The sequence below is a fragment of the Pipra filicauda genome, unplaced genomic scaffold, assembly GCF_003945595.2.
Source record: "Pipra filicauda isolate LSUMZ 115617 unplaced genomic scaffold, ASM394559v2 scaffold121_size3267253_pilon, whole genome shotgun sequence".
NCBI lineage: Eukaryota > Metazoa > Chordata > Aves > Passeriformes > Pipridae > Pipra > Pipra filicauda.
In genome coordinates, this window is record NW_024103674.1 from 2192411 (window position 1) to 2205576 (window position 13166).

At 42.8% G+C, this 13166-nt stretch overlaps 1 protein-coding gene across 3 annotated transcripts in view; it reads left to right on the plus strand.

Moving 5' to 3' along the window:
- Window positions 1-13166, plus strand: part of FUBP3 (far upstream element binding protein 3) — a 39055-nt gene that overhangs the window by 10874 nt on the left and 15015 nt on the right. For 2 of the 3 annotated variants that reach the window (XM_027739319.2, XM_039388119.1), the window contains exons 3-9: window positions 2977-3010; window positions 4577-4626; window positions 6173-6244; window positions 6933-6990; window positions 9574-9736; window positions 10633-10731; window positions 12702-12806. In XM_027739319.2, the coding sequence (XP_027595120.1) occupies window positions 2977-3010; window positions 4577-4626; window positions 6173-6244; window positions 6933-6990; window positions 9574-9736; window positions 10633-10731; window positions 12702-12806 (581 nt within the window). Of the gene's footprint in view, window positions 1-2429; window positions 2481-2976; window positions 3011-4576; window positions 4627-6172; window positions 6245-6932; window positions 6991-9573; window positions 9737-10632; window positions 10732-12701; window positions 12807-13166 lie in introns of all 3 variants that reach the window. The other variant, XM_027739320.2, reaches the window with a different exon arrangement.

Here is a 13166-nt window from a genome sequence, read left to right on the forward strand (position 1 = left end):
TCTAACATGTTTTCAATAAAAACAGTGGTGGGAGGAAGGAAACTTTATCCCTGTCTTGCTGCTGGTGAAAGTCAGGGCTGATGCTCCTTGACACCTCTGCAACAGCAGTAGGACCAGGGCAGAAGTCCAGGTCTCTTGGCAGAAGGTTAGCTTAATGCACAAAATGCCACTGTTCTGCAAAATTGCGACTTTACAGGTGGCCATTTTTTAAATAAGGCAGTTTAAGGGAGGGGAAAAAACACCTATAAAGATTTGCAGTGGAGGCAGACACAAAAATCATTGGGTTTTGACCACTTAATTAAAGAAAAACCTTGCAGTATTTAATGATGAAGAATTAGGTTAACTAATCTCTTGTAGCCTTCTAAAATTTATGATGGTAGCTCTTTGGTTCAAAAGTATGAAATGCAGCCCTGTTCCACTGCTCTCTGGGAGATGTGTCACTCTGATTTTATTCTAGCCATGAAGGTATTCTTGACAAGATTGTATATTCCCATCATGCACATTAATTTAGTGGGAGGCACTGCTCTGTTTTATGGGGTGGAAAAAAAAAATCCACATTTGTTTTGAGTGTCTGTTAGGTGGAATTCAGTTAAGGTGAAGCCTAAAGCAGAATGAAGAGTTATCAACCAGCAGGTGCCATTAGTAGGAAATTGTGCTGATTTTATTCACTGTTTTTCCTTATTTGCAGTAAAATGACTGCAGTTACAGTTAAATTGTACTCAACAGATGTAAAATGGGGAAATTATGTACGTGGCTTGTCAGAGTTCAGCCCCCTCCTTGGTGTGAAGGGAGACAGTGGAATGGTGCATCAGCTTTCGGAATTACAGCGAGCAAGGGCTGCCCCAACCCTGCCTCTCTATTAGTCCCTGTTTCTCAGAGCAAAATGGGCATTTTGGAGAAGGAATGGACCTTTAGGTCGTTTTTTTTCCCCACCAAAACAGAGAGAAATCATAACTGACTGGAAGTAAATCGTTTCCAGTTCTCTCCGTCTGCCTTCAGTCTCAGCTCTTGGAGAGGTTATCTGTGAAATGTGGAAGGAATGGTCTCTCACATAAGTTATTGTGGCATTATTTTTTGGAAGTAATTTGTACAATAAACCTACATTAAGGCTGATATCTGCCTGGAGTGGTGAATGGCTTATTATGGTTGGATAGTACTTGGAATGGGTTTGGAGACCTTGTTACATACATCTAAAGCATTAATTCCCTGACTGCTTTAACTTCCCGTGCTCGTACAGGTTTCCCCTAAGAAGTTGTCTTTTTCAAGTGTAGGATTGTGTTACAAAATGAAGGCTCTTCCCTTCCTTGCATGAACTTGGGTAGTTGATTATAGGATGTGTATCTGTCTCATAATTTGTGGGCAGCGGCTGCAGCAGAACAGGCTGCTCAGAGCTGCCACAGTGAATTGAAATGCCGAGTGAATATTTAAATACAGCCTTGCACAGTTAAAACCACTCTTCCTGGCATCTTGATAATGAGTGGCCTTGGCTGTGGCAACCCCACACCACACCGATAGCCACCAGATCTACTGGATGTACTAAAAATATCCACAGTGCAGTTTGGGGCAAGATTCTGAATTTGGTCCTGTTTGCTCAGCTCCATGGTAGGAGCTTATCAGCCAGAGCAAATAATCCCCATTACATCACTTACCTTTTTCAACTGCAATATTCATAGTTATCAAATTAGAGCTTTTTATATTCCGGATGAGAATATGCAAAGACAAATGTAGCAGACTCAATAAAGCAGCAGTTGTCTTATCACCGAGCTGGGGAGAGTAATAAAATATATATGCTGTCAATATTATGGTCCAGAACTATTACGAAGGTATTGACATGCAACAGAAATACAGTATTGACTCTCTTTGTCTATTTTCTCTGAGTAAAGTGTTTGACCACAAACTTTATGCATTTTTCTACTGGGTTTAGAGAGTGTGAGATGCATCCACTTTCTATCCCTGCCAGCTGATTGCCAATTTATTTCAGGTCAAAGAATGTGCAGCTTGCTGCAAGGTAGTTTGGAACAGCATCTTTATTATCACAGCTCACATGTTGGCCAGCTTCATTTGTTTTGCTCCCTGTGCCCTCCAGGCATGCAATATAATCTTTCAACTGGTTGTTAGCACCAAATGGTCTGGTTTTTAGCTGGTTTGCTGCAGGCAAAGTCCAGTAGGAAGCTCTGCAGGGAATGTGTTCCCACTTTGCATGAGTTGGTCTAATGATATTTTCCCTATTAACATTTGGAAGAAAGATCTAATCTGTTGAGGTTGGGGGGGAGAGAAGTCTGTCTGAGGGGTGTCAGTGGGGAGATAACCGATCATAGGAGGCCCACCAGAAATGCCTGGAATGTGTGTGTTCAGGAACATGTGTTTGGTTGGGCTTAAATACTGTTTGGGTGTCACGAGGTGACTTAACAGACCTATTCCTTTAACAGGTCTCCGTGTAAGTGGGCTCCATGGAGCACAGATCAGAGACACAGAGAGAAGTATGTGCCAGCGGTCCCTAATGCTTTTGGCCTGGACTGAGTGAATCTCTGACTCTGCTCAGCTTTTATTCTTGTTTTTAATACGTACCAGTCTGCTTGAAATTTCTCTTGTCCCTCCTCCCTCCTCCCTTTTTACTCTTTTTTTTTTTTTTTTTTTTTTACTACTTTGGGCTTAATTTGGGAAGGGGGGAGGTTAGTTGCAGGGATTTGGATTTGGGCAGGCAGGATTTTCTCCCATGACTCTCAGCATGGGGAGACACGGATCAATTCCCTATCCTGTGTTCAGCTGGACACTGGGTTATGGTGTGTGTTGATCAAGAAATCCCCTCCTGTTTTGTACCACATAACGCATTCATTTCAGCCACTGAACCTAAATTACTGTTTTGCTTTTCTTTCTTTTTTGATGAAACGGTAAGAACTCTTTTTCTGTAGGGATGAAGTTAGTTTATCCGTGCTAATGCTTTGATTTTTTTCCTTTTTTCTCTCTCTGCCACAGTAGGTAACCAGTTAGGGGCCCTGGTACATCAAAGGTAAGCAGTGGGTTATGTTTTATTATTTATTGATCAGTTCTAATTGTTTATTGATCCACCATCTGTAGTAGTGTTAGGAAGTCAGAGGTTGAGAATGTGGAGAAACTGTCAGCTTGGGTTTTCTCCTGCCTGGGCTGTTTGTTCTGATGAAAAAAAGAGGAGTGGATGTGAAACTTGGATTTGTCTCCTGTAAATCTGCAGGACCAAAAAAAAATAAATTCTCTCTCCTTTCCCTTCCCCTGCCCTGGCTGGGGCAAAAAAGAAAAAGTTTAAAAAGGTCTGGCATTTTGACAAATGGTGGAAGTATCAAACAGATGTGTTATTATTATTATTTAGTTTTGTTGATGTAATATGACCTGGGATGACTCCTTTGTCAAAGATGGTTTTAGGAGACTGAAACAACTATGAGTTGTCGTGCAGCACATCTTAACATCTAATACAAATGTCAAATTATCACTTTTTCTCAAATCCTGGTCTTGAGGTGTTGTTTGTCTTGTTTTGAGTAGGAAGGGGGGAGAGCTTTTCTAAAGCTACATTAGCCTGAAGGTGAATAGTAGTGCATTTCCATCCTGACCAGCTGTTTGGGGCCTCAGCAGAAGGGACAAAAAATGTGCATGAAGACTGTAGAACCTTGAATTTTTAATGGTTAAGTTAAAGCTAATGTCCAGCTAGAACAGCCCAGAAAGGGGTGGGCAGTGTTAGTACTTTATCTGCAACTTAACTAATACAGTGTGTATTTTATACCTTCCCTAACTGATCTAAAACAAAAAGTGGGAACATTTTAAAATACCTCACCACAAAACGTGCATTGAATTTACTATGCAGGTCTTTCATTGCTTTTGAGATTGCTGAACAAATGGTATATAATGCATATATGCAAATTTCATATTCATTTTGTTGTGTTTTCCACAAGACAGAGATGGCATAACAAAATAACCAAGTTAATTCCTTTTACTTGTCTACGGCCAGGTCTTAGGAAACTGCTTTGGGTGCTGTTTTGAGACAGAGCCACATTGAAAAAGTCCAAAGAGCAATAGATATGGAAGTGTTGAGATAATAAGAATTCAGAGGATAATTAAAGGCAACTTTTATTAATTCCAAGGAAAAGAATGATAAGGACAAACAGGCAAAAAAAACCCCAGAACACCAAACCAGTGAATATTGGAGGAGGTCATGCCAGGACTGGCTTTGATTAGTGTGTCTTGGGAAGAGCATATCCAGGTCAGTTGGCAGATGCTGCTTGGAAGGTCTAGGCTCAATATTAAGGAAACTTTGCCCTTTTTTTTTTTTTTTTTGTTAAACCTGTCTGTAAGAATGACAAAAAGAGGTTTTTCCAGCAGCTCCATTGAAGATAGCAGAGATAGACTGGAAATGGATCCAGCATAGGAGGAATTGGGTGACCATGAGAGGGCCCTTCAGAAACAAATGATTTTGACTGTGGTTGTGTGCAGAATCCTTGTGCTGAGCCCAGCTTTCATGGCAGGGATGTAATTGTCTCCAAACTGTTCTTTATAATGACTATTTGATGGGGATTTCTTCTTTTCTTTTTTTTTTTTTCTTTTTTAGGGCTGTAATAACAGAAGAGTTCAAAGTGCCTGATAAAATGGTTGGATTTAGTAAGTACCTTGGATGCTTTTGATGCTTCTTGATGTGTTTCCTGTGCAGGAATGCTGTTTATTCTGGCACAAGTTTTTGTGCTTACTAACCTTGGATAAGCCTTGTTTAATGCTGTCTTTGTGGGGACCAGAGGATCTGTGTTTAAAATCCAGATGCAAACTGCATGGGAAAGTTTGGTGTCCCTGTAATAAGAACAAGAGCATTTGGTACAAGTTACTAGGAGTTCTAGTGATTTTCTCCTTTAAATTCCCATTAGCACAATACATAAACAAGTCAAAAGTGAATTTATTTCTCATTGAAACATTTTACTTTGAGTATGCAAAACCATGAGAGCTGAAGAAGGGAACCATATTTTAAATGTTAAAATATGAGTTGACTAAAGGCAAGTTAAACAGAATTTTAAATTTCTCCTACATTTGCTGCAGGGAAACACAACCAGATGAGAATTTTTGCTGCATTTGCATTCCTGATACTGTTCTCTTTCAAGCTTGATCCTAATTTCTCCCTTCCTCTTAATGATCATTACTCTTCCTTTCAATGGCACCTCCTGCTGATGTGTTACTGCAGTGATTGCATAGACTCTTCCACTGCTGGGTCTCTGTGTATCCCTTCCAATTTGATATATGGAGAGTAAAAAGGAAAATAACAGGCCGTGATAATTACCCCATAGGGCGCCAAGTTTTGTCCCGACTCGAAAGACACCATAAAACTGTAACTCAAATTCCTGCAAAGGAAATGCTCATTCCTCTCCTGCCAGACCTCTTTATTTATCAATCCTGGTGCCACACGTGGGGCAGTGTTGGAGGGATGCTTGGCCCTGGAAGAGGGGAGCTTTGCAGGCATCATCTCTGTGTTAAATCTGATCCTGGTCCAGGGGCACACAGAGGTGGGGGATGCAAACCCACAGCTGGGATGCTTCTTTGGGAGCATCCTGAGCCAGGCATACCTGTTTGTCTTGACAGTTTTGCTCTTTTTGCAGTCTGGGAAGGGTAGGAATGGGGATTGGCACAGTCTGTCCTCTGTATGTCTCATTGTGAAACAGCAACGTGTCAACTCTGAGAGTTAAGGGAGATGGATTTTTGTGTTCACTTGAGGTTGATGGAGCATTTCAGGATGTAGTTCTGTCTAAATGCAGACCAGCCAAATAGCATGGCCATTCAAAAATGGCAGTAAAACAGGAATTTTAAAGAAATAAAAGTCTTTGTGTTTTTTAGTCCCCCAGATAACTGACTTATTGATTCAGACTGAACAAGATGTACTTAAATTACTCTTGTAGCTGCACTCAAACTAGTGCCTTATGTATTTCCATTCCAGTGCAAGACAGGGTTTTTGGTTGGTTTTTGCAAGCAAATAGAATAACTTTCAGCAGTATTTTAGTGGGTTTTTTTCTACTGTGATGAATTTGATCATGCTGTGGATGTCTCTTCTGCAATCCTGGAGTCAAACTGTTCCTTTATAGATAGCTGCAGAGGAGTAAAAGGGGGAAGGTGCTCTGCAGTTACCTGGGGAAATGGTATGTTCTGATGCTTGTTGAACTCATTTCAGTAATCGGCAGGGGAGGAGAACAGATCTCACGGATTCAGGCAGAGTCTGGCTGCAAAATTCAAATTGCTCCAGGTAAGAGGCTCTTTGTACGGTGGGTGAACAGGTTTTAGTGTTGAAGGATGTTGTGGCCATTAGATCAGGTACTTCCCATGATCCCGGTGTGTTATCACCATTAACAGGGATACAGACATGGGAGAGCTGTTGTGGGACCCACCTCCCAGCCAGCAGAGAGAACAGGTTTGTCAGGTGGTTTGGGGAATGGCACAATGCAAATGGAGTACAGTGCAAATGGACAGTCCATTTTGTTGGGTTCCCTCCTGGTGGTGCCACTTTGCTTAGCTCTGTGGTTTGCCTCTGACTAGGCTGGTCAGCTCCAAGTCCTGGCAGAAGACATTCCAGGAGGGTGGCAGCAGCTCTCCGTGCTTGCTTTGCATCATGAAATGGGACCATCCACCCAAATGGGATCATTGTTCTGTGCTAGTTTGCTTTGGAGAAGGCTGTGCTGCAGTGCTGTACATGGAACTATTGATGAATGTCATCTGAGTTCTTACCCCTCCCTCTAATTGGTGGGGAAGGCTTTAAAGGAATGCAGACATCCAGTAAATCATTTAAAATATGTTGATCCTGGCTGTCTTTGAATTCTTTTAGCATGTTCTGCGTGCAGGGGGGTGGTGCTTCCATTGGTGCTTGATAGTTACTGAAACAGCTGCCACATTTTTAATTCCATGTATTACAAATTTTCTTCTTGTTTCCTTTGCAGACAGTGGTGGGATGCCCGAGAGGCCCTGTGTACTCACCGGGACACCAGAGAGCATTGAGTGAGTTCTGATTTCATTTCCCTCCTTTTTCCTTCTTTCTCTTCTCCCTAATGCTGCGCTCTGTCAGTGGTGCTACTTGGTTATTAGCCACACCAGCAAATGTTGGCCTAGAGAAACTTGAGGGTCTCTGGAGCATAGAACCTCTTGGTCTGATGCTTTAAACCGTGCACCTCAAAGGCTTTTTTTTTTTTTTTTTCCACTTGCAGTTTGAATCCTCTGCAGAAATTTCCTTGGAATTCCCCTCCGCAGGGTGAGGTTGCTCTTAGGGCACCTAGGATGCAGTTTTCCAACTGCAGCTTTCCAGGATACTGAGCTAAGCTGTTTGAAGGGCACTTCTCTTCTCCCCTTCGCTTCCCTACTCCTATTGAGATGACCATCCTTCCAGCTGAAGAAGGGCTGCATGAGGCCTGTAAAGCCTGTCGGTGCCACTCCAGGATACCCTGGAGGTGTTGGTGTTGTTGCAGAGCAGCATGAGGCCCATGGGTGCTTGTCTCTGCATCGCTGCCAACAAGAAGCAAAGGACTGAACCCAAGTCTTGATTCTGCTCCTTGCATGGTAGAGACACGTGGCCAAGCCCGCAGGGATTTCTGATCTTTAGTCCTATAGAAACTTTAGGGACAGTGTTTCCTCCCTCCCCCTTCCCAGGAGCTGAGTTTGAGACTCTCACAAACCAGTTGAGGACCTCCTGCTGGAACTGGATCCAGGATCCTCAGGCTTACAGGAACACACTTAACATATGGAGCTGCTCTTTCTCTCCCCAGCCTTTGGGTAGGTGGGTTTTTTAAAATCCATCTGGAAATCTTTGAGTTGCATTTGATAGTGAAAATACATGGGTGCAAAGACTGTCTCTCTAAAGAGAAGACACTCATCATTCTTCCATTCTTAAGAGATCTAAGGGTACTTTAATCTCCTTATTCTACCATAATACTGCAAGCAGTGAGCCAGAATAAATATAATTGGCAGACTCACATTATAGGGCAAGCAGTGTCTTCTTGCTGGTATTGAAGTGCTTTTTCCCCCTTTAGCAAAGGATATTTCAGAACAAGAGCAAAATATTAAAAAGCTGGGATGCCTGATGCAGTTGGGGAAAAAGGGGGGAGAGTTATAGTTAAGACTTCATGGTTCTGAAATAAGCAGTTAAATGTCATGTCCTTTAAATAAAACATTAATACATTTAGAAGTGAGAATACTCAATTTGTGAAGCAGAACATGGACATGGAATTAGGTGAAATTTAATTTACTTTTGTGCTAAAATTCTTGTCAAGGTGGTTGTTTGAAGTATTTTTTCATGCTACTTGTAGAAAAAGAAAATGAAGAAAGGAAACCAATTAGATGTCAGACTTCTTTGAGAAGGGTTTTGTGAGAAATGTTTTCATTAGTTATATCCAGTGGCAAACTAATAGGGTTAATTTCCAAGTGACCCCTTCTCATCTGAAATATGTTGTGTATTAACTGTTGTGGTCTTTATATTGTGACTAGAAGAACTTTGTGCAAAATATGAAGATGGATAAATAAAACTCTTTAAGACTTCTCTAGAATATTTGAAGTGGGCTTCCAGAAATTCCACCTTTTCCCTTGTTTTGTGAGAAAGACGAGAGCAAGCGGTCTCTGCTCTGTGTGCAGCCTCAGCACCACCCCCTGAGCTGCCTTGGGTGAATGTCTGCTTGAAGGGGTGACTTTGTACTGCTTCCTCAAATTCCCAGAGAGAAGACAGTCATTCTTAGGGTGCCACAGCTTGGTGTGAAGTGGAGAGAGGGGAAGATGCTGCATTGGAATGAGCAGGGAACCAGTGAATTTCTTTGACTTTCAGAAGGGTGTTGGGACAAGGGCAGGAATGGGATGTGTTGGTATAGGAGTCATCAAGATGAGGGGCAACCCTGTCAGTTACCTCTGACATGCTAAATATTTTAGTGGAGGGATCTTTAATCTCCCAAATGCTTCTTTGTGTGTCTCTTCTCACCAGGAGTAGAAGAACCCAGTCTTTCACTGCTGGCTGCTGCAGCATCCTTGCCTCACTTCGCGGTGTAGCTTCAGCACCTACTGCTTGGAGCAGAGGCTGTGTTAGGACAGTGTTCTGGTGCTGCTGGTAAGAGCAGGCAGAGAAGAGCAAGGCAGTTGCCTGGGACTGATCAGAGAATGGTTAATCCATGGGCTGTGTTAGTATCAGAGCAGTGTGTACGTTTTGTCTTGACTGAGAAGGAGAACAGAATTTGAGTTTTACCAAATACTGTATGTGTTAGGAAAGTTCAGAAGCTAAAGCATCTTCATTGAAAGTAAGCACCCCAAATGCTACAGTCCAACTATTGTCCTTAACTTCCTAAGAGGTCAGAGCATGCTGCTGCTCTCTCTTCTCTCTTCCCCTTTCAAAAATCAAACTGCTTATTAAGTAATCATGATAGGGGAAAACAGATATCAAAGAGTTTAAAAAAAAAAAAAAAGGCAAACATTGTGCTGACTATGGTTTCTTCCATCTTTTCACTTCTTCTCCTCTCCCTGATCACTTTCCATTCCGATGGTTCCTGGTCTCTTGGTCACGTGGAACAATGTTGTCTAATGGTTGTTTCCCTCGATTCTTTTCCAAAGACAAGCAAAACGGCTACTGGGGCAGATTGTAGATCGCTGTCGGAACGGACCTGGTTTTCACAACGATGTTGATGGCAACAGTACGATTCAGGAGATTTTGATCCCGGCATCCAAAGTGGGTCTAGTCATCGGCAAAGGAGGTGAAACAATAAAACAGTTGCAGGTGCGCAAGATGCATTTCCTTTAGGGCTCCTCTTCCCTACTGCAGCTTCTCTAGATCGACAGGAGCGGGCTGAAATGGAGAGCTTTAGATGCTCTAACCTTCTCCAGCAGGGACTTACTCTTCTGCCTTCAGAGAGCTGGACTCAAATCCAATCTTGTGTTACAAACAAAATCGGTGTGGCCCCAGCTACGCAGGTAGTGGAGTTTTGCCAGAACTGTGACAGAAACCCATGTGCTGTAGATAACACTTGGTGTGTGCTGTTCAGGAGGGGATCCTTGTAGCCAAGGAAGGGCTGTGTCTGCTCTGCTCTGCAGTATTTTTAATGCCAGCCATGCTGTTGTAGAGTGCTGTGCTTCTCTGTTGTTGCTGATCTGTGATAAAGCTGGTGTGTGTCATCTTTTTTTTCCTCATCCCACCCCCTTTCTAATTAAAAGTGTTGTGTTACGTATAAACTATGTTCCTAGACATTCTTTATTCCTCCACCTGGTACAAGTTTTTAAAGAGTAAAGGGTTTTAGAAAAGCATCTATGTCAAAAAATGTAGGGGTTTTGAGTGCCCTGGTTAGACCTCTGTCATACAGTTTTGAGGCTGGTCACATAGTAACTGTTACATGCAGACAGCTACAGATTTTGGAAAGGGCTGGAAAATCAGCTGTCAAGGTAGAGGGGGTTCTCCTTGCAAGGATTCAGCTATTTGAGAGCTTCAGGAGTGGCACACTTTCTGGCAGTCCTTCACACTCTAGGACTGTTACTGAATTTGTGCTGTAACTGCTCGTGAAGAGCTAAAGTAGCATTCTGTAAAGGTGCTGATTTCACCTACGTAATGTTGAGTAACCAAGATCTAGTCCCTTTTTTCAGGGACTCTGCTTAGCAAAGTGCTCTGTGCTTTTTCTTCAGGAGCGAACGGGGGTGAAAATGATCATGATCCAGGATGGTCCTTTGCCCACTGGAGCAGACAAACCTCTCCGTATTACTGGAGATGCATTTAAAGTACAGGTATGTAACACAAGTGAGCGGTTGCCCCAGAGAACTGAGGAGAAATTTAAACTTCAGTGTATTTGTGAGCATCTGATGGAGTCAAATCCAACTGTAAATGTAATAATCCATGCTGGTTTTGTTCTGTAAGGTTGAGTAGAGCAAGTTAAAACACCAGACTAGCTTGTTTACAGCGTAACCTAGGAGCTGTCATTCCACATAAATATTATACATGGGTAGGAGTAGAGATGAGGAGGGTTTGGAGAAAGTAGCTTTGAAATGCTTTCCAGTCTGTGTGGCAAAAAATCCCAGCTCTGTCACTTGAGCAAATGGGTTCTTAGTGAGTGACTAAATCACATGTTTGAGACAGTGGACCTTCCACAAAACTCTCAGACAGCCAATTGACGCAGGTAATTAAAAGAAACTATCCCAAAACAACTCCTGAAACCAAGGGGTTTGCTTCATATTGGTACCTCAGTGTGCTTGTGTCAGGGTTCTACAGACCTGGACATACCTGCGGTTCGAACTAAAACCCACGATCGGCCGGAGACTGGAGGATTGCAGCCTGATGGGAGCACTTGAATTAAAGCATTAAAGTTGAGCCATGGCTAAACTTCTCAGCCATGGCTTCACTTCTCAGCAAGTGCCTTTCATACCTTGCTAAGTACTTAAATCTAGCTTAGCATTCCTGTCTCCAGTAAAAGTAGTTCTGTTTCATAGGATCTCCCTAATCATAAATTGCTGCAACAGTTGATGTTGCTCGGGGACAGTGTGTTTGGGTTGTATTTTTCAAAGATCTTATTGCAAGATCTAATACTTTTTTTAGATTTAATACTTTTTTCCCCCCAACATTCTTACTGTGGAGGTATAGCTGTGCAGAAAGGAGTGTAATGGCAGTCTGGCTACTTTTAACCGAATCGTACTTTCAGTGCTGCCACTTCCCAGGTGGCTTCTGCCTTGCAAGATTTGCTCTTGTCACATCTTCTGTGCTATATGTCACTCCAAGGAAACATGGAGACTGCACGGGCTGGAAGATCTTTGAGGCACTTAAAGTTGAGCATGCTTAGAAAGCACTCAAGAAGCAGGGTGAATCCTTGGGTTTGGTGGGATTCTGTGGATACCGCACCACTGGTTCTTAACTCCCTCAAATCCCTGTGAAATCCCTCCATCGCCCTTATTTCTGTCTTGACATCTCTGAAATTGATGTTGTTGTTTCCTTCTGTAAAAGATACCCTGGAAACATGGAAAATATGTAAAAATTTAAGGAGTTAGATTCATCACTCTCCTTCAAGCTAGGAAATAGAACCCAGGTGTCAAAGCTTGACTGATAATAAAGAGAAACAAAGGCTTGGGTTTGACATGTAGGCTTTTTTTTTCCTTTTTTTTTAATGGTGACTACTCTTGGCTTATTTCCAAGGTACCCTTTTACTAGCTGGGCTACATGCAGGCTTGTGAATGGCCTTGAGGGCTCCCAGTAGGTAGGAAGAATATTGACTTGTCTCAGAAAACATCTTGCTGGATTGCTGCAGACTTGGGCTTAACTTTTCACTGAGACAGTAAGCTCACTGCTGCCCACCTGCCTCCTTGGTACGTGCTCTCTGGCTCTTGGTGGACGTGATCTCTGCTGTGCTACTTCAGCTTCTGCCTTACTGTATTGCTACCCAGTAGGAAAGGACCTTCACTTCCTGTAATCTAAAAATAGAACAAAAAATCAAAGATACTTTAAAAGGTAAAGGGCCTTTTTGAAAGACTGGAGGAAGCAATTGCACACAACAAGCTGCCACCTTATGCACTCAACAGGTTTTGTCAGACATGGAAGATGCCATCAAGAACAGATCTCCACTGACTGTGGTAAAAAGAAACCCTAAATCAAAATGCTGTTCCCGTTAAGGAGGTGGAGATCCCCGTGCCTGGAGCCACTGTCGAGGCCCTAACACCAGGAGGGCAAGCAGAACAATTTTAAGCTAACTGTAACTTCTTTCCCCATGTAGCAAGCGAGGGAAATGGTACTGGAGATCATCCGAGAGAAAGATCAGGCAGACTTCCGAGGCGTGCGCAATGATTTCAGTGCTAGGATGGGAGGAGGCAGCATAGAGGTACGTTTCCGTCACGAGTACTCTGCTAACCTCCCTGTGGGATGGGCAGTGGGTGGAAGTCATCAAACTGCACATGTAACATTGTTTTGAAATGCGTTGTGTTCTTTTGCCGGAAGAATTGAGTCTGGCCGCGAAGAGGAGGAGTTCTCGTGGACTCCCAGATGGCACCTTTCTAATTGTCTCTTTTTTTAAGCTGCATTCTTGTAGTGCAGAGTTGGTTTAGTGGGGAAGGAATTTGTGGCCACCTGTTTGTTTTTCTCTAGCAATGCAGTTCTGTAGCCTGGAGCTGCCTAACATGGCCCGTCCTCAAAGTTAAAGAGCATCTCCTTGTAAAATCAGAGTCATTCAGTCTAGTTCTCT